Source organism: Phoenix dactylifera, chromosome 14, assembly GCF_051530095.1.
Source record: "Phoenix dactylifera cultivar Ajwa chromosome 14, Ajwa_hap1_PhDact_Kaust_v1.1, whole genome shotgun sequence".
NCBI classification, from domain to species: Eukaryota; Viridiplantae; Streptophyta; class Magnoliopsida; order Arecales; family Arecaceae; genus Phoenix; species Phoenix dactylifera.
Window position 1 is genome coordinate 10,371,977 of NC_143203.1, and position 21,472 is coordinate 10,393,448.

General features: G+C 41.7%; 1 protein-coding gene across 3 annotated transcripts in view; it reads left to right on the top strand.

Annotated features, from left to right (window-relative positions):
• Positions 1–20,420, top strand: part of LOC103695636 (small ribosomal subunit protein eS12) — a 30,040-nt gene extending 9,620 nt beyond the window's left edge. For all 3 annotated transcript variants that reach the window (XM_089927179.1, XM_039132652.3, XM_039132651.3), the window contains 2 exons: positions 19,612–19,677; positions 19,799–20,420. In XM_089927179.1, the coding sequence (XP_089783305.1) occupies positions 19,612–19,677; positions 19,799–19,858 (126 nt within the window). In that variant the 3' untranslated portion in view covers positions 19,859–20,420. The remainder of the gene's footprint in view (positions 1–19,611; positions 19,678–19,798) is intronic.
• The last annotated feature ends 1,052 nt before the right edge of the window (positions 20,421–21,472 follow it).

Below are 21,472 nucleotides of genomic sequence, written 5' to 3' on the forward strand. Positions count from 1 at the left end.
TAGAGCATTCTCCTCATCCACATCCTTCACATAGACACAATTATCATGCTCATATCTGGAAAATCCAAGACTAAGAACAAAGGTATCAAACTTCTTGTACCACTGTCGGGGTGACTGCTTCAAACCGTAGAGAGATCTCTTCAGTAGACACACCTTTTCTTCCAACCCCGGCTGTCTGAAACCAGCTAGTTGCTGCATGTATATCGTCTCCTCTAGGCTTCCATGTAAGAACGCCGTCTTCACATCCATCTGCTCCAATTTCATATCATACTGTGCTACCAAAGACAGCAACACCCGAATTGAAGTATGCCGCACTACCGGAGAGAATACTTCTTTGTAGTCCACTCCCTTTCTCTGTGAATACCCCTTGGCTACTAGCCTTGCCTTGTACCTAACTCCACCTTGCTCTGAAGGCAGCTCTTTCTTTGTGAAAACCCATTTAGAACCAATGGCCCGAGCACTTTCCGGTAGATCCACAAGCTGACATGTCCTATTCTTCTCAAAAGACTGCATCTTTTCCATCATGGCTTGAATCCATGACTCCCTTTCTGAGCTCTCCATAGCATCTTCAAATATCTCTGGATCTCCATTGTCAGTGATGAGAGCATAGGAGATGGTCTCATCAATGCGATACCTGACAGGCTTAAAGATGATGCGCTTTTGCCTATGCGGTGCAACTCCCCTAATAAGGTCCCTCAAACCGGAACTCTGTGGCTCTACCTGCACCTCTTTCTGGACTGATGGCCCTCCTAGCTGGTCCTCCACACTTGTGGGAACATGCCTACCAAATTCTATCTCAAAAGAAACACGTTTCGAGGTAGAATTTGAAAAAATATCACCTGCTAGTGAGTGCTGTCCACTGCTGCTCTGTCCAGCCTTTTGCATTTCATCTGCTACTCCTGGCCTCTTCAAGATGCTCTCTTCATCAAAGATAGCATTCCTACTGATGGTGGACTTCTGTGAATGAGGATCCCACAGCAAATAACTCTTGATCCCTTTTGGATATTCGATGAAGACCATCTTCTGCGATTTCGGATCAAGTTTCTTCTTTTGGTTGCCTCCACTAATGCATAGGCCGGGCAACCGAATACTTTTAAGTGGCCAAGCTCCACCTTCTTTCCACTCCAGATCTCCTCTGGAATGCCTCCATCAAGCTTTCTATTGGGGGACTTGTTAACAAGAAAACAAGAGAAAGTTATCGCATCATCCCAAAAAGTTTTGGAAAGTGATGTTTGCAGCCTCAAACTCCTAGCCTTCTCTGTCAATGTACGGTTCATCCTCTCGGCCACACCATTCTGTTGGGGAGTTATCTTTACTGTGAGATTGCGTTTGATGCCATGCTCCTCACAGTACCTTCTGAACTCGGAGCTTGTGTACTCCCCTCCCTTGTCAGACCTCAGGCACCTCACTGACTGCCCTGTTTTCTTTTCAACTTCAGCCCTTCAGGATTTAAACCGAGCAAACATTTTTGATTTTTTCCTAATCAAATAGACCCATACCTTCCTGGAGAAGTTATCAATAAAGGTCAAAAAATATCTTGCTCCACCTCTAGCTGAAATAGGCACCGGTCCCCAAACATCCGAGTGAATTAGCTGCAGAACGCCTTCACTCTGCTTGAAACTGTTGGCAAACTTTACCCTATGCTGTTTGCCATAAATGCAAGGCTCACATATGTCATTTCCTTCCTTTTCCACTACTAGAATTAGACCTCTTTTGCCGAGTTCCGTGAGCCCTCCGTCGCTCATGTGACCCATCCGATAGTGCCATAGTTTGTAGACCAACTGCTTCTCCTGTGCTGCCGCCAGCACCTCTGCACCATCTATCACCACTGAGCCTTCCATCTTATAGAGATTATTAGCCATCCTTTTGTCTTTCATCACCACCAAGGCCCCCTTGGTGATCCTCAAACAGCCACTGCCCAGTTGGCTACCAAAAGCACACCCGTGCTTCTCCAAATAGCCCAAAAAAAATCAGATTCTTCTTCAACTCCGGGGCATGCTTAACATTGGTCAATGTTCTAATGACTCCATCATACATCCTCACCTTAATAGTGCCTACCTTAGCAATCTTGCAAGGATGATCATCACCTAACTCACACTCCCTCCATCGGTTTTCTCGTAGGTATCGCACCACTCCCGATATGAAGTATAGTAAAGCGAACATGCTTAATCCAATGTCCACCGACTGTTTTCTTTCATGTGACCATCTGAAACAACTAGGATATCATCTCCACTGTCTTCAGATGTAAGAGCACCACCATGACTGGCCAAACCACCCTTGGAAGAGTTCTTTTCCTTCTCAGACTTCAGCAAAAGACAATTTCTCCTTATGTGTCCAATCTGATGACACTTGTAGCACTTCCAAGCCTTCTACTTGCCTCGAGACTTAGATCTTCCCTTGGACTTCTCTCTAACCCTTTTTCGAGGCCTCTCTTGCCTCTCATTAACAGCAAGAACCTCTGAGTTAGAACTACCCTTGCAAATCTTCTCTCTTTGCTCATTAGATCGAAGAACACTAATCACCTCTTCATAATTCAGGGTATCTTTCCTATACACCAGGGTAGTAATCAACCCATCATATGATCCTGGGAGAGAACACAGGAGTAGAAGGGTCCTATCTTCTTCCTCAATCTTCACATCAAGGCTCATGACCTCCGAGCAAACTTGATTGAACTCTTGAATATGAGAAATCAGATCTGCTCCCTCCGGCATCCGCAGACTATACAACTGTTTCTTCAGCCATGGTTTATTAATCATACTCTTGCCCAAATAGGTGTTCTCTAACCTCTCCCATAGCCCTCTGGCCGTTGTCTCTGAACAAATCTCAGGTAGCACCTGATCAGCCAAGCACATACGAATCGTGCTAAAGCAATCTCCTCTAACTCCTCCCAATCTTCCAAACTGATCCTTTCCGGTCTTTCCCTAACCAAGACCTTATAGATCCTTTGCTGTACCAGCAAATCCTTCACCCTTTGCTGCCATAGGGTGAAGTTTTCCTTGCGATCGAACTTCTCAAAATCTGCTTTAAGATTTTTCGAAGCCATAACACCAAACAGAAATTTAATAAATGCAGAAAATTTTGTTTTGAAGGCTTACCACAGATTTTGATTTTTCTCCACCAAATCAGCAACCAATGGCTCTGATACCAATTGTAGGAGACCTTACGGATCTAATCCCAATCATGAGAAGATGAACTGCCTCAAACCACAGCACCTGGAGATTTTTCTTGGCTGCTAGAGGCGTGGATCACTGGTTCTTTGATGGTGGAGGAGAACAAAAGTCAAGCGGAAATAGGCTCTTCTTCCTTATGGCCTAGGGTTCTTGGGGACGGCGGCTTACGTGCATGAGAGGAAGAGAAGAAAAGAGAATAGGATTTTCAGGGAGAAAGGAGTATCATCTGATTTCATTCCATCCATACACAAAATGCGTGAGTGTATATATACATGGTTAATCATGACCCAAATCCAAAAACTTTCCTAGGCTAAACCACATGAGAAAGCACTCAACTCAAGCCCATGTACACCCACGACTTGCATGCTCTCTCTCCTTTTGAGCCTAAACCTAGCCCAATAATAGTTAGCCCCTTTAAGACCCAAATACTTAAGTCTCAAGCAGGTAGAAGACCAAATCCCGTCTCTACCTACATCTGAAACAGGCCTGGGGTCGACCCTTTAACAGGGTCGACTCATTAACAGCATGAGTCGACCCTTCCACTGTTGCTACTGTAGTTTCTTGTATTTCTTGCTTTGGATGCGCCACACTTGTGCCTACAATGCTGAGCTCTCCAAATACTCAAGCGTTCCTTGCTAGCCAAATTTGGTATACTGTGCAAGTTGCTCAATAGCCTCCCGGCGTGTCCGTGGGCTACTAGCCCACCACCAGATGGCTTGTAAAAACTAATCCCTCTGACTCCAAGCATCCGGTGGAGTCCCTATAGTCCACCATGTCCCCCTCTCCCACGCGCACTAGAATAGCGCATGGTCAACTGTCTCGTCAACACCACACATACTGCACTCTGGGAAAATCCTTAAGTCGCGTCTACTGAGTACCAAACTCGTTAGAAGGCGTACCCAGGCCCCCTTCCATAAAAATAGTGCAACCCTCAGGTGAAGTCCGAATTGCCAGATCCAAGTACACTCGGACCCCAGCTCATACTCCCGCTGGAGAACTCGAGAGAGATCCCCCATCCTGACACTGGTCCTGCATGAAGAGCTCCAAATCCGGATGTCTGGTCCCACACACCCTAGCATCGGGAGAGACTGGACCCGCTCAGCAAGATGCACCCCAAACAACTGACGCAGCCTGGCCTCATCCCACTCAACTGATGCACCCCAAACACACCCACAAACCCTCCGTTGCCTCAACGTTAACCGTAGTCAGCCAACGCCTCAAGGGGAGGGCATCCATCTATGGGTCACCTGCCACATCGATGCTCCGCCCATCACCTATCAACCATCTGGTATTTGCCAAAGCAATTGGCAGATACTTCCCAATCTTCCGCTACATGAAGGAACATCCACGCCCACTTCGGGCCACACCCTCAGCACTGACTCGGTCATATCTGGATGCCATGACCTGACTTCAGAACTCTAAAATCCACTTTCATGTTCTTTCATTTTACATTACACTTGACCTTCGTCCTATTGATGTTTTTGAGGCTTTTGAATCAAGTGCAGCTGTTGAAGTGTGCAAAAACTTTTTATTATTTGGTTGGCCATTTTGTATGCAGTAGGTGCATGTAGTGGACTTTGATTGTTCTAGGTTTCTGTATTTTAAGTTTGTGTTACAATATATCTGTTTTGGGCCTGGAGGAGAACCTGTGTAAATGCTTAGGCCAGCTTTTATTTTTCTTGCATGTTCGGGCATTACCTGACTAGAATTTTGGCACATGCAATACACATGGCTGAGTTTAGAGGATGAGTATGAGATGCACTTTAATCAATAATTGAATGAATGATTGGAGCAAGATAAAGAAAATATCATAAAAAGCAAGATGGATGGTCATGATCTTTTAAAGAAATAAAATCAGATGAGAATTAAAGAGAAAAAATCTGTAAAAAAAGCCCTCAAATGTCCTTGTCTTCTTGAACTCCTGTATGTTCTAGAATTTATGATAAAAAAAGAAATTAAGATTTATTCAAAATATAATGGAAACAGAAAGACTTTTAGGATTGTGGAGAACTCTAAAGTCGGTGTTTCTTCTCAACTTTCCCCACTGCCCTCAGCCTGTTGTCTTTCTTTCGCACATTCCTTCATTTGGCTTCTTTGTCTCTCTTCCTGGAATGGTAGATTTGCTGGCAAACGTATGTGGATAATTTCTTTCCACCCTTTCTATTTTTTATCGGGACTCTAATATATGACCTTCCAATAGAAGAAAAGTTCGGCTAGTTTCTTCCACCAGTCCACGATCATCAGAAGATAGAGAAATATGATCCGGTCCCTATGATATGGGACCGGTCAACGGGTGGAGGGGGACCTGGCGAGTAGATAGGTCTTGCTCGATTTCTTCCGATCTAGATGGACAGAGGATAGTGAGGGTGATGAGGCTGGCCAGCTCCAGTGGACCAATACGAAAATCGGTGGTGGGGAGAATGAGTCACCGACCGACATGCGAATTGGCGTCACAGAGCATGCATTTTTGGTTCGACTGGTGGTGGAAGGGGAGGTTCGGGAGGTGGTCTGGGCCCTGGGAGAGGATAGGGCTCCGGGTTCAGATGGGTTCCCACCCTTCTTTTTTCGAAGATACTGGGGCATCGTCCAGACGGCTGTGGTTGAAGCGGTTCTATGTTTCTTCAGTCAGGCATGGATGCCTGACGACTGGAGGGCCACGTTTGTCACGCTGATACCGAAGCGCCAGGACGCGGCGATACCGAACCATTTTAGGCCTATCAGCTTGTGCACAATGAAAGTTATTCCTAGGTTCTTCGATGTTTAGCATGCTGAATTTTTTTTTTTTTTTGAAAACCATGGCTGAACCTGATCGGGTTGCCTACGTACCCCTTCACAAAGGGAATCAAGCCACACGTAATTCTTTTAAAATTTCAAAAATACAGCGAAAAAATGAATCAAACAATTTAATTCATGCATGCTTACAAGATCAAATCTAGAAATCAGCACATTAAGAACACATAGGATTATGCCGGAATCGTTTAAACAATTATGCTAAAACTTTTATGCATGATTAACTATCAGATCTGAAACTTAAGAACTCTATTCCAATTAATCTCCGAATATCCATCGAATGGATTCTAGAGATATCTCCGTGAGGAGCCCCAAAAGAGGGTAAAACCTCGGGTAATCGGACCTAGACCTTGACACCATAATAAATGATTAATGCTAGATTAATACCTTTTATGATGGATGAAAGTTATGAATCTGATTCTTAACTTCACAGCCACGCACACGAATGGCCTCTACGATAAGTACACGCGAAGTCCTGAAGGATCTTCTTCCGCAACAGTGCTAGCAGTTGCAGAACACTTGAAAGCTGAAATCTGCCCGTCGGGATTCAATCAACTCTTGATCAATTATCTTGAAGCAGATGGAGATGAGGTTTGTAAGGAAAGTAGAGGACTCAGATCTGATCTTGAATCTTCTAGATATTCACCCTGAAAACCCTATCTAAAATGGAGAAGAAGAGGAAGAGGAGGCGGGTGAGGAAGAAGGCTGCAATGGATGTGTTTTTGGTGCCCATGTTTGACCCCTTTTAATGGCCTCCGAATTTTCATTCAAAATTCGAAATTTATTTTTAGAAAACCTCTTTTAGTTGGCACATGCAAAGGAATAGGAACAACCCAAATCAGATCTCAACCAAATCTGATTTAAATTCAAATTTTAAACACATGTGCAAGAGGGAAGGAATTTGAAATCCATGCGGCAAGGTAAAACACTTCATAATTTCGAAATCACCTCTTGAAATTCGAATTTAATCCATTCAAAAACTCATACGCCACCTTGGTTGATGGTTTGAGTGATTAAAATCATTTAACACATTGCTTAATGTTTGAATTTAAATTCAAATAACAAACAATGTCGCCATGTGTCAAGCAATGGGTCCATGTGCCATGCAATAATTTTGGTTTATTTAAAATTCATGAAATCCAATTCCATGTCACCAATAATTGCCACATCATCTGAGCCTAATCCCCTTGGGTTGCACCTAATCAAATTTGGTCAAACCCGAATTAAAACAAAGCAATTTGGTTGAACCCAATCTAATCAGGTCAGACCCTGATTGAGCTCAAATTGAATCCAATTCAATTTTGGCTCATGCAAACTCAATCAAATTGAATTAATTACTTTGTGTTGGACCTAATCCAATTAGGTCAATCCCCAATTAAGAACAAATTAATTTAAAATTAATTTGATCAGCTTAAGTCCTTTTTGGTTCTAACCTAATCCAATCAGGTCAAAATCCTGATTGAGCCCAAACTTGAATCCAATTCAATTTGGCTCATCCTTAGCACAATTACTCAATCAAATTGAGTTTATTAGTAATTTAATTACTAATTAATCCTTCAATAATTACTTTAATTATTTTATAAGATAATTTGCCAATCAAATTGACCAAATTATCCCTGAATGATTCTTAATCATTCATCAGCTTTCTTGATCAATCAGGAATCTTCTATGCGTGTGACCTCATAGGTTCGAACCTAAGCCGGTAGTATAGGAACAATTTCCTACACTAATTGAAGTGACCATCTAGCAATGGTACCCAACGTCCGGATAGGCCGAATATATGCGAAGCAAATATTCTGGAACCCTGAACTATGGTTACTGTATAATTCAATCCCTTTGACTCCTAATGCCAGGATGACTTAGAGCTCATTGTCAACCCTATAATTAGTACATCCATTATGTGATTAACTTTAGATATCCCGTGACTCCTCACTGGGATTACCCTGGCCAAGGTTTTGCTAAATTAATCACAAGACATTATCTCCTGTTTTCAGGAGGGGTCAATTCCATCTTGACACACAACTGACTACGCAAGTACTTGACTGCACCCAGTGACCTTCCGTCACTGAATTAGAAATTCAGGTAGTCCGGTACCAAAGTACAGTGAGTTGCTTGCTAGTCACAGGTTGCGGTCTCAGGTCAGAGGGCCAAACTTATACCCATATCCACTCGGAACATCTCTCGACAGTAGAGCGTTCCGGAATTGGTCACGTTCAGTGAAATGTACTCCTACACTTCACCTGTGTGGCATACCAGTGTCTCCACACTCCTTGGTTAAGAGGACAACCAACGTATATGTCACACAACGACCTAATCTCGATAATGCTGTCGTCCTAGTAACAACATATCATTTGGTCGCGAACAAGTTTAAGGACTCAAAGATAAATCCTCCTTTATCATAACATAAGTCCTAAGGACTTCATCATATAAGAGTTCATTTGAAGATGAAATGATGAATAATGCCAAATAACACTTTATTAATTTGTCAATTCATTTACAAAATTCAATCATCAATATGCTGACGATTGACATTTAGGATACAAATCCCAACAACTCCCACTTAGCCTAATGCCAATCGGCACAGTATCTAATACCCATCTTCGACTTGTGTTCGTCGAACTCTTTGATGCCGAGGACTTTGGTAAATGGGTCAGCCAGATTTTCTTTTGTGTCAATCTTCTGAAGATCAATATCACCTCGATCGATGATCTCTCGAACTAGGTGGTAGCGACGTAGAATATGCTTGGTCCGCTGATATGCTTTAGGTTCCCTTGCTTGAGCTATGGCCCCAGTATTGTCACAAAATATAGGCACTGGACCATCAATGGAGGGTGTCACTCCAAGCTCGGTGATGAACTTCCGCAACCATACAGCTTCCTTGGCGGCATCAGATACTGCGATATATTCTGCTTCACATGTAGAATCTGCCACTGTATGCTGCTTGGAACTCTTCCAGCAGATGGCCCCACTCTTAAGAGTGAAGATATATCCTGACACGCTCTTGCTATCATCTTGATTTGACTGAAAACTTGAATCAGTATATCCCTCAAGTTTTAAGTCAGAATCACTATAGACAAGCTACTGATCTTTAGTATTTCTCAAATACTTAAGGATGGTTTTTACAACCTTCCAGTGGTTGCTACCTGGATCAGACTGGTATCTGCTCACTACTCCTAGTGAGTATGCCACGTCTGGTCTAGTACATGTCATGGCATACATTATAGATCCCACTGCCGAAGCATATGGAATTCTATCCATACTCTCTCTTTCTTAAGGGGTTGTCGGACAATCCCTTTTAGAGAGGTTAATTCTATGGCCCATCGGAAGATAGCCTTTCTTGGAATTAATCATACTGAACCTCTTCAGTATAGTATCAATGTATGTGGATTGGGATAATCCAAGCAATCTTCTAGATCTATCTCTATAGATCTTCATCCCTAAGATGTAAGATGCTTCTCTCAAATCCTTCATAGCAAATTGAGATGATAGCCAAACCTTTATTCCTTGTAATGCAGGAATGTCATTTCCGATTAAAAGAATGTCATCCACATATAAAATAAGGAATATAATAACTGAACCATTTGCCCATTTATAAATGCAAGGTTCCTCTTCATTCTTAATGAAGCCATATGTTTTGATTACCTTATCAAAACGTATATTCCAACTCCGTGAAGCTTGCTTTAATCCATAAATGGATTTTTGAAGCTTGCACACTTTAGACTCATCTGCAGATGTAAAACCTTCAGGTTGTATCATATACACTTCTTCTTTTAAATCTTCATTTAGAAATGCGGTCTTTACATCCATTTGCCAGATTTCATAGTCTAAATGTGCTGCTATCGCAAGCACAATCCGAATGGACTTGAGAATTGCCACAGGAGAAAACGTCTCGTCATAGTCAATACCATAACGTTGACGATAACCCTTGGCAACCAGACGGGCTTTATAGGTCTCTACCTTTCCGTCTGCGCCTCGTTTCCTTTTGAATATCCACTTACACCCTATGGGTTTAATTCCTTCGGGTGGGTCAACTAATGTCCAAACATCATTGACCTTCATGGATTCCATTTCGGATTGCATGGCTCCAAGCCATTTATCAGAGTCATACCTCTGCATTGCATCCATATATGTGATCGGATCCTCATCGTTTTAATCAAGTTCGATAGGATCCCCATCCCGGACCAAGAAACCGTAGTATCTGTCCGGCTGACGTGGTACTCTACCTGATCGCCTTAATGGTGCATCTAATATGGATTCTGGATCTGATCTAATCAAATCCGACTCAACTGGTTCAGTAGATGGTGTCGGATCTTCTACATGTTGAACTTCTCTAAGCTCAACATTAGAGCTATTTGTTCCTTCACCAAGGAATTCCTTTTCTAAGAAAATTGCTCTATTGCTTACGAACAATTTTTGTTCTTCAGCAAAGTAGAAGTAATATCCTTTAGTTTGTTTAGGGTAACCAACAAAGAAACATTTGTCAGACTTGGGTTCAAGTTTGTCTGTCTTCAAACGTTTGACGTACGCCGGACACCCCCAAATCCTAAGGTGAGAGGGCATCGACTTGCGTCCAGTCCACATCTCATGTGGTGTTTTATTTACAGACTTACTTGGAACCTTATTTAGAATATAGCAGGCTGACTCAAGAGCATATCCCCAAAAGGATATAGGCAGATTAGCAAACCCCATCATGGATCGAACCATGTCTAACAGAGTTCGATTTCTCCTTTCTGACACACCATTATATTGTGGTGTACCAGGAGGAGTCCATTGAGAGAGAATCCCATTTTCTCCTAGATATGTCAAAAATTCACTGGAGAGGTATTCACCTCCTCGATCTGATCGAAGAGTTTTAATACTCTTTCCAGTTTGTTTTTCTACTTCATTACGATATAATTTGAACATTTCAAATGATTCAGATTTATGTCTCATTAAATAGACATAACCATACCTTGAAAGGTCGTCTGTAAACGTAATGAAATATGAATACCCACCTCTAGCATCTGTGCTCATTGGCCCACATACATCAGAATGTACAAGGGTCAATAAATCACTGGCTCGTTCACCTTTTCCGGTAAAAGGTGATTTGGTCATTTTACCAAGAAGACATGATTCACAGGTTGTCAATGATTCACAATCATTAACATCAAGGATTCCTTCTTTACTTAACCTGTTCATCCTGTTCTTGTTAATATGACCTAGCCTATGATGCCAAAGGTAGACATCCGTGACATTATCTATTATAGGGCGCTTATTGGATTTATACATTACATGAACAGGCTGTGACAAAATGTAAATGCCATTACTCAGAATTTCATTCATTACAACAACACCATTCCAAATGACATTGCAATAATCCTTTTTTATTGATATTTCATAACCATTTTTGGCCAAAAGGCCTACAGAAATGATATTCAATAGAAAACTTGGACAATAGTGACAATCACTAAGGACATTTACATGAGAGCTGAATTTAAGTTTAAGAATTCCTAATGCTAGAACTGGAACTGGTCTTCCATCTCCAACATTCAGGAACCTTTCTCCTTCTTCAAATCTCTTACTGACTTGTAGCCCCTGCAACAAATTGCAAATATTAAAAGGACTACCGGTATTCAATACCCAGGTCGAATTATCACAAATAGAAAAATTGCAAGGTGTTATCATATAAGTACCTTGATTGGCAACTGATTGCCCACTTTTTTTAGGCCGGTTCGGATCGAGGGATGCAATGTAAAGAGGACAGTTCCTCTTCCAATGTCCTTGCTTCTTGCAGAAGAAGCACTCCGCCTTTCTCTGATCAGCTTTTTTATTATTTTTCTGACTAGGCTGAGCATGGTGCACCTGTTTCTTTTGGATTTTATTTTTCTTTTTTCCTTTCTTAAAGGAGCGACCCTTGGATGAACCTCCCACTAAGTTCACCGTCTTCTTAAGAAGTTGGTGATCATTCTCACATGTATGTAGTAACCCCAACAATTGGTGATAATTCACTACAGGTTTCGTCATACGAAATGAGTGAGAAAAGGACGGTTTGATCCAGGCAATGAGTTTAGTATGGCATCCTTCCCCAATTGATCATGAAGGAAAAAGCCAAGAGAGCTTAGACGCTCGATCAACTCAATCATGTACAGTACATGATCAGTTACCGAGGTCCCATCTCTCATTCGGGCGCTGAAGATGGCACAACTAGTTTTGTGCCTCTCAACGTCGTCAGGAACGCCGAATGATTCATTCAACACTTGAATGATATCTTCCGGCTGCGTATTCTCAAAACGCTTACTAAACTCATCACTCATTGCTGCCAACATGATGCATCGAACAGTGATCCGGTCACTGAGCCACTTCTGATAAGTGTCTCTGGCCGATCTTGATGCATTAGCAGCGGGCTGCTCAGGTGCTTGATCCGTTATCACATAAAGGATCCTCTCATGCTCTAGCACTATTTTTAGTTTCCTATGCCAATTATTGAAATTTGGACCAGTCAACTTGTCATTGTCCAACAATGAGCAAAGTGACAAATTAGTGGCCATTTCTGCATAAAAAGAAAATTTGGCTATTAGTATATGAATTGACTAAACTCAATAGACTTGGACTTTAGTCTAAAGGTATTCCCACTATTTTATACAAATTGGTAGCCTCTACCTCTAATTCGAAAAATTACTCCTAATTCTTTAGTGGGCACTAGAACTCAATAGATCACATATAGGCCCGAGTGTGGCTCGGCCAACCCATATGCACCTATTGGTAGGTTCTTAACCAATTGCTTCACCAAGCAACTTCTAGTGATGATTTTGCCCTAGGTTTTCCGGCAGGCGTGTGGCGCCTCCACCGAATACCCTAGTCAGGTCCAACCATTAAATGATAGGGTTAAGTCTAATCAACTAATAGACGACCAAGCCCGAGTGTGGCTCGGCTCACCTGACTGCCTATTGAGGGTACACTTAACTCATCATATATTGAATGACAATTCTAATGCTTGATAAGTACCAGGCGTGTGGCGCCTCCAATAATTATCAAAATATTGGACCCATTATCACCCAACTTAATGGGAGGCTATGACCTAGTTATCCCCATAACCATTTCATTTTAAGGACCTAATAATTTTAGAGGATTTCATAATTAGGATAGATGAGAAGATCCGGTTAGTCTAATTTCTTCCACTGACTTCACCAAATCAGATTAGACTCAAACCGGTTAAGGAGACACCTAAATCAGTCATACTGATTTTCCTTAAGGCATGGGCTAACTCGAATCATTAAGTGATCCAATCAAAATGTGATTGACCATGTCGGCCAGGTAAGTGAGATCGGTGGAAGGGATATGCCATTAACTCGACAAAGACGAATCAGTGCGAGTAGCTCCCAATTAAAAACCACCTGTCAAAACTGCCAAACTTACCTTAGACACCGACTGGTTAATCAATTTTGATTTGATTACTCAAATGTCTCGGGCTACACCTCTGAGCCTAAATCAAGTTCCATCTTGGTCTAATCAAAGACATGGAATTGATCAATCTACAACTATTGTATTTAACCTAGAGTTTCCTTGACCTAATCTAGTTACTACTTAATTAGATTTGATCAATTAACTCTAATTAGACCATGTTTGATTCTAACCTTAGGTCTAACCCAATCCTAAGAACTTGATTCAAGCTAACCCATATGCCCAAAGAATTATGCAATGTCAATTAATTGAGTTACAATTCTATTTCATAACACTTAATTCTCAATTAAGTTTAGACTTATGAAAGTTTTGATCATTGCATATTTATTTTTAATTACATATTAATTACAATCTTTCAGTTCTTAAAACACATTTTCAGATCTGAGTTTTTGTAATTAATCACATGTAATCAGATTTAATTCATGTTTAAGTCATTATGTTTTATGTTCATGCATCACATATACATAACAACATGAATTAATACAAACAACATACATCTTATGTATTTGTTTTTTCACTTTTATTTTCAGATCTGATTTGTTCATTAAAATCAGAGATCATATGAATCATAAATTTTATTTAGATCTAATCTAAACAATATTATGATTTCAGATTTATTCATGTTACTAATCCTAACACAAACATGCATCATATGCATCCAAAATTTCAGATCTACTTAATCATGCATAATCAGCAATTAAATCAATTATAAAAAGCACTTTAGATCTAATCTAAACATGTTAATGATTTCAGATTTAATTGCAAGAATTAAAACATAAAAGTTTAAACATAAACCTGGCTCTGATACCAATGAAAGTTATTCCTAGGTTCTTCGATGTTTAGCATGCTGAATTTTTTTTTTTTTGAAAACCATGGCTGAACCTGATCGGGTTGCCTACGTACCCCTTCACAAGGGGAATCAAGCCACACGTAGTTCTTTTAAAATTTCAAAAATACAGCGGAAAAATGAATCAAACAATTTAATTCATGCATGCTTACAAGATCAAATCTAGAAATCAGCACATTAAGAACACATAGGATTATGCCGGAATCGTTTAAACAATTATGCTAAAACTTTTATGCATGATTAACTATCAGATCTGAAACTTAAGAACTCTATTCCAATTAATCTCCGAATATCCATCGAATGGATTCTGGAGATATTTCCGTGAGGAGCCCCAAAAGAGGGCAAAACCTCGGGGAATCGGACCTAGACCTTGACACCATAATAAATGATTAATGCTAGATTAATACCTTTTATGATGGATAATAGTTATGAATCTGATTCTTAACTTCACAGCCACGCACACGAATGGCCTCTACGAGAAGTACATGCGAAGTCCTGAAGGATCTTCTTCCGCAACAGTGCTAGCATTTGCAGAACACTTGAAAGCTGAAATCTGCCCGTCGGGATTCAATCAACTCTTGATCAATCATCTTGAAGCAGATGGAGATGAGGTTTGTAAGGAAAGTAGAGGACTCAGATCTGATCTTGAATCTTCTAGATATTCACCCTGAAAACCCTATCTAAAATGGAGAAGAAGAGGAAGAGGAGGCGGGTGAGGAAGAAGGCTGCAATGGATGTGTTTTTGGTGCCCATGTTTGACCCCTTTTAATGGCCTCCGAATTTTCATTCAAAATTTGAAATTTATTTTTAGAAAACCTCTTTTAGTTGGCACATGCAAAGGAATAGGAACAACCCAAATCAGATCTCAACCAAATCTGATTTAAATTCAAATTTTAAACACATGTGCAAGAGGGAAGGAATTTGAAATCCATGCGGCAAGGTAAAACACTTCATAATTTCGAAATCACCTCTTGAAATTCGAATTTAATCCATTCAAAAACTCATACGCCACCTTGGTTGATGGTTTGAGTGATTAAAATCATTTAACACATTGCTTAATGTTTGAATTTAAATTCAAATAACAAACAATGTCGCCATGTGTCAAGCAATGGGTCCATGTGCCATGCAATAATTTTGGTTTATTTAAAATTCATGAAATCCAATTCCATGTCACCAATAATTGCCACATCATCTGAGCCTAATCCTCTTGGGTTGCACCTAATCAAATTTGGTCAAACCCGAATTAAAACAAAGCAATTTGGTTGAACCCAATCTAATCAGGTCAGACCCTGATTGAGCTCAAATTGAATCCAATTCAATTTTGGCTCATGCAAACTCAATCAAATTGAATTAATTACTTTGTGTTGGACCTAATCCAATTAGGTCAATCCCCAATTAGTAATAAATTAATTTAAAATTAATTTGATCAGCTTAAGTCCTTTTTGGTTCTAACCTAATCCAATCAGGTCAAAATCCTGATTGAGCCCAAACTTGAATCCAATTCAATTTGGCTCATCCTTAGCACAATTACTCAATCAAATTGAGTTTATTAGTAATTTAATTACTAATTAATCCTTCAATAATTACTTTAATTATTTTATAAGATAATTTGCCAATCAAATTGACCAAATTATTCCTGAATGATTCTTAATCATTCATCAGCTTTCTTGATCAATCAGGAATCTTCTATACGTGTGACCTCATAGGTTCCAACCTAAGCCGGTAGTATAGGAACAATTTCCTACACTAATTGATGTGACCATCTAGCAATGGTACCCAACGTCCGGATAGGCCGAATATATGCGAAGCAAATATTCTGGAACCCTGAACTATGGTTACTGTATAATTCAATCCCTTTGACTCCTAATGCCAGGATGACTTAGAGCTCACTGTCAACCCTATAATTAGTACATCCATTATGTGATTAACTTTAGATATCCCGTGACTCCTCACTGGGATTACCCTGGCCAAGGTTTTGCTAAATTAATCACAAGACATTATCTCCTGTTTTCAGGAGGGGTCAATTCCATCTTGACACACAACTGACTACGCAAGTACTTGACTGCACCCAGTGACCTTCCGTCACTGAATTAGAAATTCAGGTAGTCCGGTACCAAAGTACAGTGAGTTGCTTGCTAGTCACAGGTTGCGGTCTCAGGTCAGAGGGCCAAACTTATACCCATATCCACTCGGAACATCTCTCGATAGTAGAGCGTTCCGGAATTGGTCACGTTCAGTGAAATGTACTCCTACACTTCACCTGTGTGGCATACCAGTGTCTCCACACTCCTTGGTTAAGAGGACAACCAACGTATATGTCACACAACGACCTAATCTCGATAATGCTGTTGTCCTAGTAACAACATATCATTTGGTCGCGAACAAGTTTAAGGACTCAAAGATAAATCCTCCTTTATCATAACATAAGTCCTAAGGACTTCATCATATAAGAGTTCATTTGAAGATGAAATGATGAATAATGCCAAATAACACTTTATTAATTTGTCAATTCATTTACAAAATTCAATCATCAATATGCTGACGATTGACATTTAGGATACAAATCCCAACACACAACTTGATATAAAGTAGTGGCAAGAATCCTAGTGGAGTGGATCAAGCCCTTGCTTCTCGAAATTATCTGCCAAGAGCAAGGTGCTTTTGTGGGAGGTAGGAGCATTTCCGATAATGTCATATTGGCCTAGGAGATGATGTAGGATATTTAGCGGGCCCTAAAGCTGCGCCTGATGGCTTTCAAGCTGGACATGGAACGAGCTTATGATAGAATCAGGTGGAGCTTCCTTAGGCGAGCCTTGGTTTCCACGAGACCTGGATTGATTGGGTGTTGGGGTGTGTTTGAGGTTCGAGGTTTTCTATTCTGGTCGACGGCACACCTTCCTTCTTTTTCAAATCCACCATGGGGCTTCGACAGGAATGTCCTTTATCTCCGTACTTGTTCATCATATGCTCTGATATGTCTTGTCTCGCGCACTACAGGCTACGTGCGCCGCCGGGGAGCTGGAGGCTCACGTCCCAGCTCTATGGGCCCAGCCGATATCTCACTTACTCTTTGTCGATGACTGTCTCCTCTTGATGAGGGCGCAGGCAATGGATGCACGGGCCCTTAGGAGGGTTTTGGCCGACTACTGCACCGCATTGGGGCAGAGAGTGAATTCCCAGAAGTCCACCATCTTCTTTAGCCCTAGCACGACACCTGGGGTTCGACGAGGGATCCAGAGGATTTTGGGGATGCTAGAGCAGGACGGGACCTAGAGCTACCTGGGTGTGCCGATTACAGATAGAAGACTACGGGTATCTGAGTGCACCAGGCTGGTGCAACGGGTCCAGAGTAGGCTGGAGGGATGACGGGCAGCATCTCTATCTATGATGGGTAGATTGACGCTGATCAGATCTGTACTTGGCTCCATGCCCATCTATCTCATGTTAAACACGATGGTGCCGAGGACAGGGCTGCTGAAGATTGAGCGACTACTTCGGGGCTTCTTATGGGGCTCGCATGGTGGTGGTCGAGGGGTGCACTTGGTGACATGGGAGAGCATCTGCCTCCCTTTCAGTGAAGGTGGCCTTGGGGTTCTGTCTCTGCTAGAGAGATGGGAGGTGCTTATTGCCCGGCATGCAGTCTAGTTCCTTTTGGAGCTGCAGGGGATCTGGAGCCGGACCATGCTAGCCCGCTATGGATGGATGGGCCCTGAGGCACTGGCCCATGGGCAGAGATGCTCTTTTTTATGGCGAGAGATTGCGAGGTACCTGCCTATTGCATTGGTCCATACTAGATGGCTGATTGGCGATGGGCGCAGTATTGATGTGGCTGGAGACCCGTGGGTAGATGCCCTCCCCTTGCAGCATTGGCCGACTATGGTTAGCGTCGAGGCTATGGAGGGACTGTGCATCTGTGATCTCCTTGTCCCCGGAGGGCCTGAATGGGATGAGACTAGGCTGGCTCAGTTTTTTGGGGGGCACCTCGTGGAGGGTCCAATCCCTCCCGCTACCTGGGTGCGCATGTCCAAACGTGCGGGTTTAGAGCATCTCTACCAGGACCAGTGTTAGGGTAGGCGATCTCTTCCTCATTCTCCAGCGGCAGTACGAGCCTGGGCAGACTGCACCTGGATCTGGCGCTTGAGACTCCACCTGAGGGTAGCACTGTTCCTCTGAAAGGTGGTCTGGGATCGCCTTCCGACGAAAGCAGTTCTTAATGGACGAGGATTGAGGATTCGCTTGGTATGTGGGGATTGTGGTGTGGACGAGACGGTGGACCACGCCTTGTTTCAATGCACATGGGCTAGGGCGACTTGGTAATTGGCGAAAATCCCGCGGAAGGTTCGAGGCCGAAGGGACCAGTTCCTACAGGCCATGCGCCGATGCTCAGAGTCCTCTCTGCTTCGCCAGGAGGTGGTTCGGGTGATTTGCACGTCCTACCAGATTTGGCTGGCTAAGAATGCTCGATCTTTTGGCGAACGCAGTATGTCGCCGAGATTTGTGGTGGAGAGTGCCTGTGTGTAGGCAGCGGAGCTTAGTCACATCATACCTATCGAAGGGACCTTGACAGTTCGGAACATCTGGAGTTTTTATTTTGCTTCGACAGCATCCCGTACGGTGTTTTTCACCTGGGAGCCCCACTCCTGAGTTTTCTCAAGGTCAACTTCAATGGGTCTGTCTTGGACGGAGGTACGAGGGGCGGCGCGGGTTTTGTTATTCGGAACCCATCTGCCAGGATCGTGGCTGCAAGGGGCAGTCAACTCTTTGACATATCGGTCTCGGGTGCGGAGCTGAGGGCCGCTTGGGCGGGCCTTCGTCACGCTCAGTGTGTTTTATGGGTCAGTTCCATTGTCCTGAAGGGGGATTTGGCCACGGTCATCAGTTGGGTTCGGGGGAGCCTAGGTGTAATGGTAGTGCCCACCCTTTGCTCCGAGATATCTAGGCATTGGTGGGGGCTGGAGGGGCCTTCCAGGCCAAGCACATGTTCCGTGAAACTAATGGGGTTGTGGATTAGGTGGCTGCCAGTCACTTCGGTAGTATCCTGTGGGCTGGAGATGGGGAGTTGCTCATGGCACTCCGAGATATTTTATTTTTCGATTTTATTGGGTGTATCCATACTTGTTAGGTATGATTAGCAAAAAAAAAGAAAGAAGAAGAAGAAGAGTTTAGCACAAAAGATGAGTTTATTCGCAGAGGGCTCTCTCCCATTGAATATAGATATAGAGAATATGTGCCTGCAAAATGTATTTAATCTTTTCATTCTGATCATAAAGTATTCATTAGCAAAACACATTGTCATGCGATTAACCCCCTCCTATTTTTTCCTAATCCTAATTCATTATTTCACATTTGATGCATGATCTGCAGCTATGCAAGATCGACTCAGAGGAAAAGGCGAGAAAAGTTGTGGGTTGTTCATGTGTCGTTGTCAAGGTAAGATATTGACTTACATTAATTAGTGATCCTTCTAGCAATTTTTGTGTTTAGCGGGCTTATATTTTTCTGAGAAAATAGTGGCCATAAAATTTGTAACTGTTAATGGTTTATTTTGCAGGATTATGGTGAAGAATCAGAGGGTCTACATATAGTTCAGGAGTATGTGAAATCCCACTGAAATATGAGAACTGATTAGTAGCGGGTCAGTAATAGCTCATTAGAGTTTGCTGAAAACTTTCACCATTGAGGCTTTCTGTGGAATTTTGCAGCTGTTAGTTTGAAGACTTCTATTTGGTGATCATTTATCAATTTTTCTTGGAAGGGTTTTATTTTTGCCTACAAAATCTGCATTTTGAGGGTCTCTCTTCATTCTTCTTCTTAAATTAATGCAGAAGTAGGTCAAATTAAATAGGCCTTTAATGGGGAAATATTGTTTGGTTGTTGTATTTTGAGTGTTCTTTCAGTATAAACTGCTTTTGATTAAAATCATCAATTGCCCCACATATAGAGAATTGCCTTTGATTGAAAGCATTTCTTGTTGATACAGAAGAATTGTGGTTTGATGTTCGTGATCAATCTTGTGAGAGTCCGAGCTGTTAGAATTGGAATATGTTCGGCAGCGGATCACGAAATCTTGACGATCTTCTTTATCTAATAAATGAGGAGTCTGTTTAGAAATTGTCTGCTCTGCACCCACCCCCGAGTATATGATTCAACAGGAATCACAGGATAGATTGATAGAAACTTTTGGTAAAATACCCATTAATACCTATAAACCGGCAGATAAAATACATCTGTTTTAGGGAGTGGCGCTCCTTATGTCTGAATTGTAGGCCTAGTGTATCTCACTAAATCCATAGAATTTTAGCCAACCCTTAGTTAATGTTAAATAGCCATCAAGGATATCAACAATTAGATTATAAGATAACAGCTACCTGCATCATTCATGCATGCATCAAATATGCTAGACTCAAGTTATATTATATACAGTTCATTTAGAGTTGGGTGATTCAAAGCTGCACTCCAAATCCTCTTGCAATACTTTAATTATATTATTATCCAGTTTTATTTTACTAGATCCGGCTGGAATGACTTTTTCACATGAAAACTTCTAGTAGAAATTTCAGTCATTCGACGGTTTCTATCATATGTATCGAACGTTCAAGTACCATTTATTTGCAATGCAGAAATCTTCTTTTGGAACCAAGAGATGGGCAGCAGAAAAGCTTTTCATGTCAGACTGGAATCCATGTATGAAATGAAATGAGAAAGCAAAGCTGCATTCACATTGTGAAGATACACAAGTGCAATATAGCCAACTTGCCTTGGTAATTGTTATTTATGCTCAGAGATCTTGGTGAAATACCAAGAGGAAGGTACAAATTAAAGTTTGCACAAGGTTGAATGTCCTAACTGGTGATGCCAAGCATCAGAATACTCGATACCGAGCAATAACAATAGTGATGAAAACAGCAGGGGAAATTTTACAACAAACATATCTTATATATGGTGTTGTTGCAAACTAAAGAGAATTATTGCTCTATCGGCTCTCACACCAAAAACATAGATGAAAAAGTAATAATAAAATTAGCAATCTTTCCTCACCAGCATGCGAACATATAGAAAATATTTAAAAATAATAATAATAAATGGTTCTCTGTCTGTCATCTCCTCTTCCTTTTATATAAAATGGATCCATAAGGACCACGGGAAATAGGTAGCAGCATCAAGGGAAGCAGCTTTCCACCAAAGACCTTCTATGTTCTAGCAACCCTAAATGACAAGCACCAAA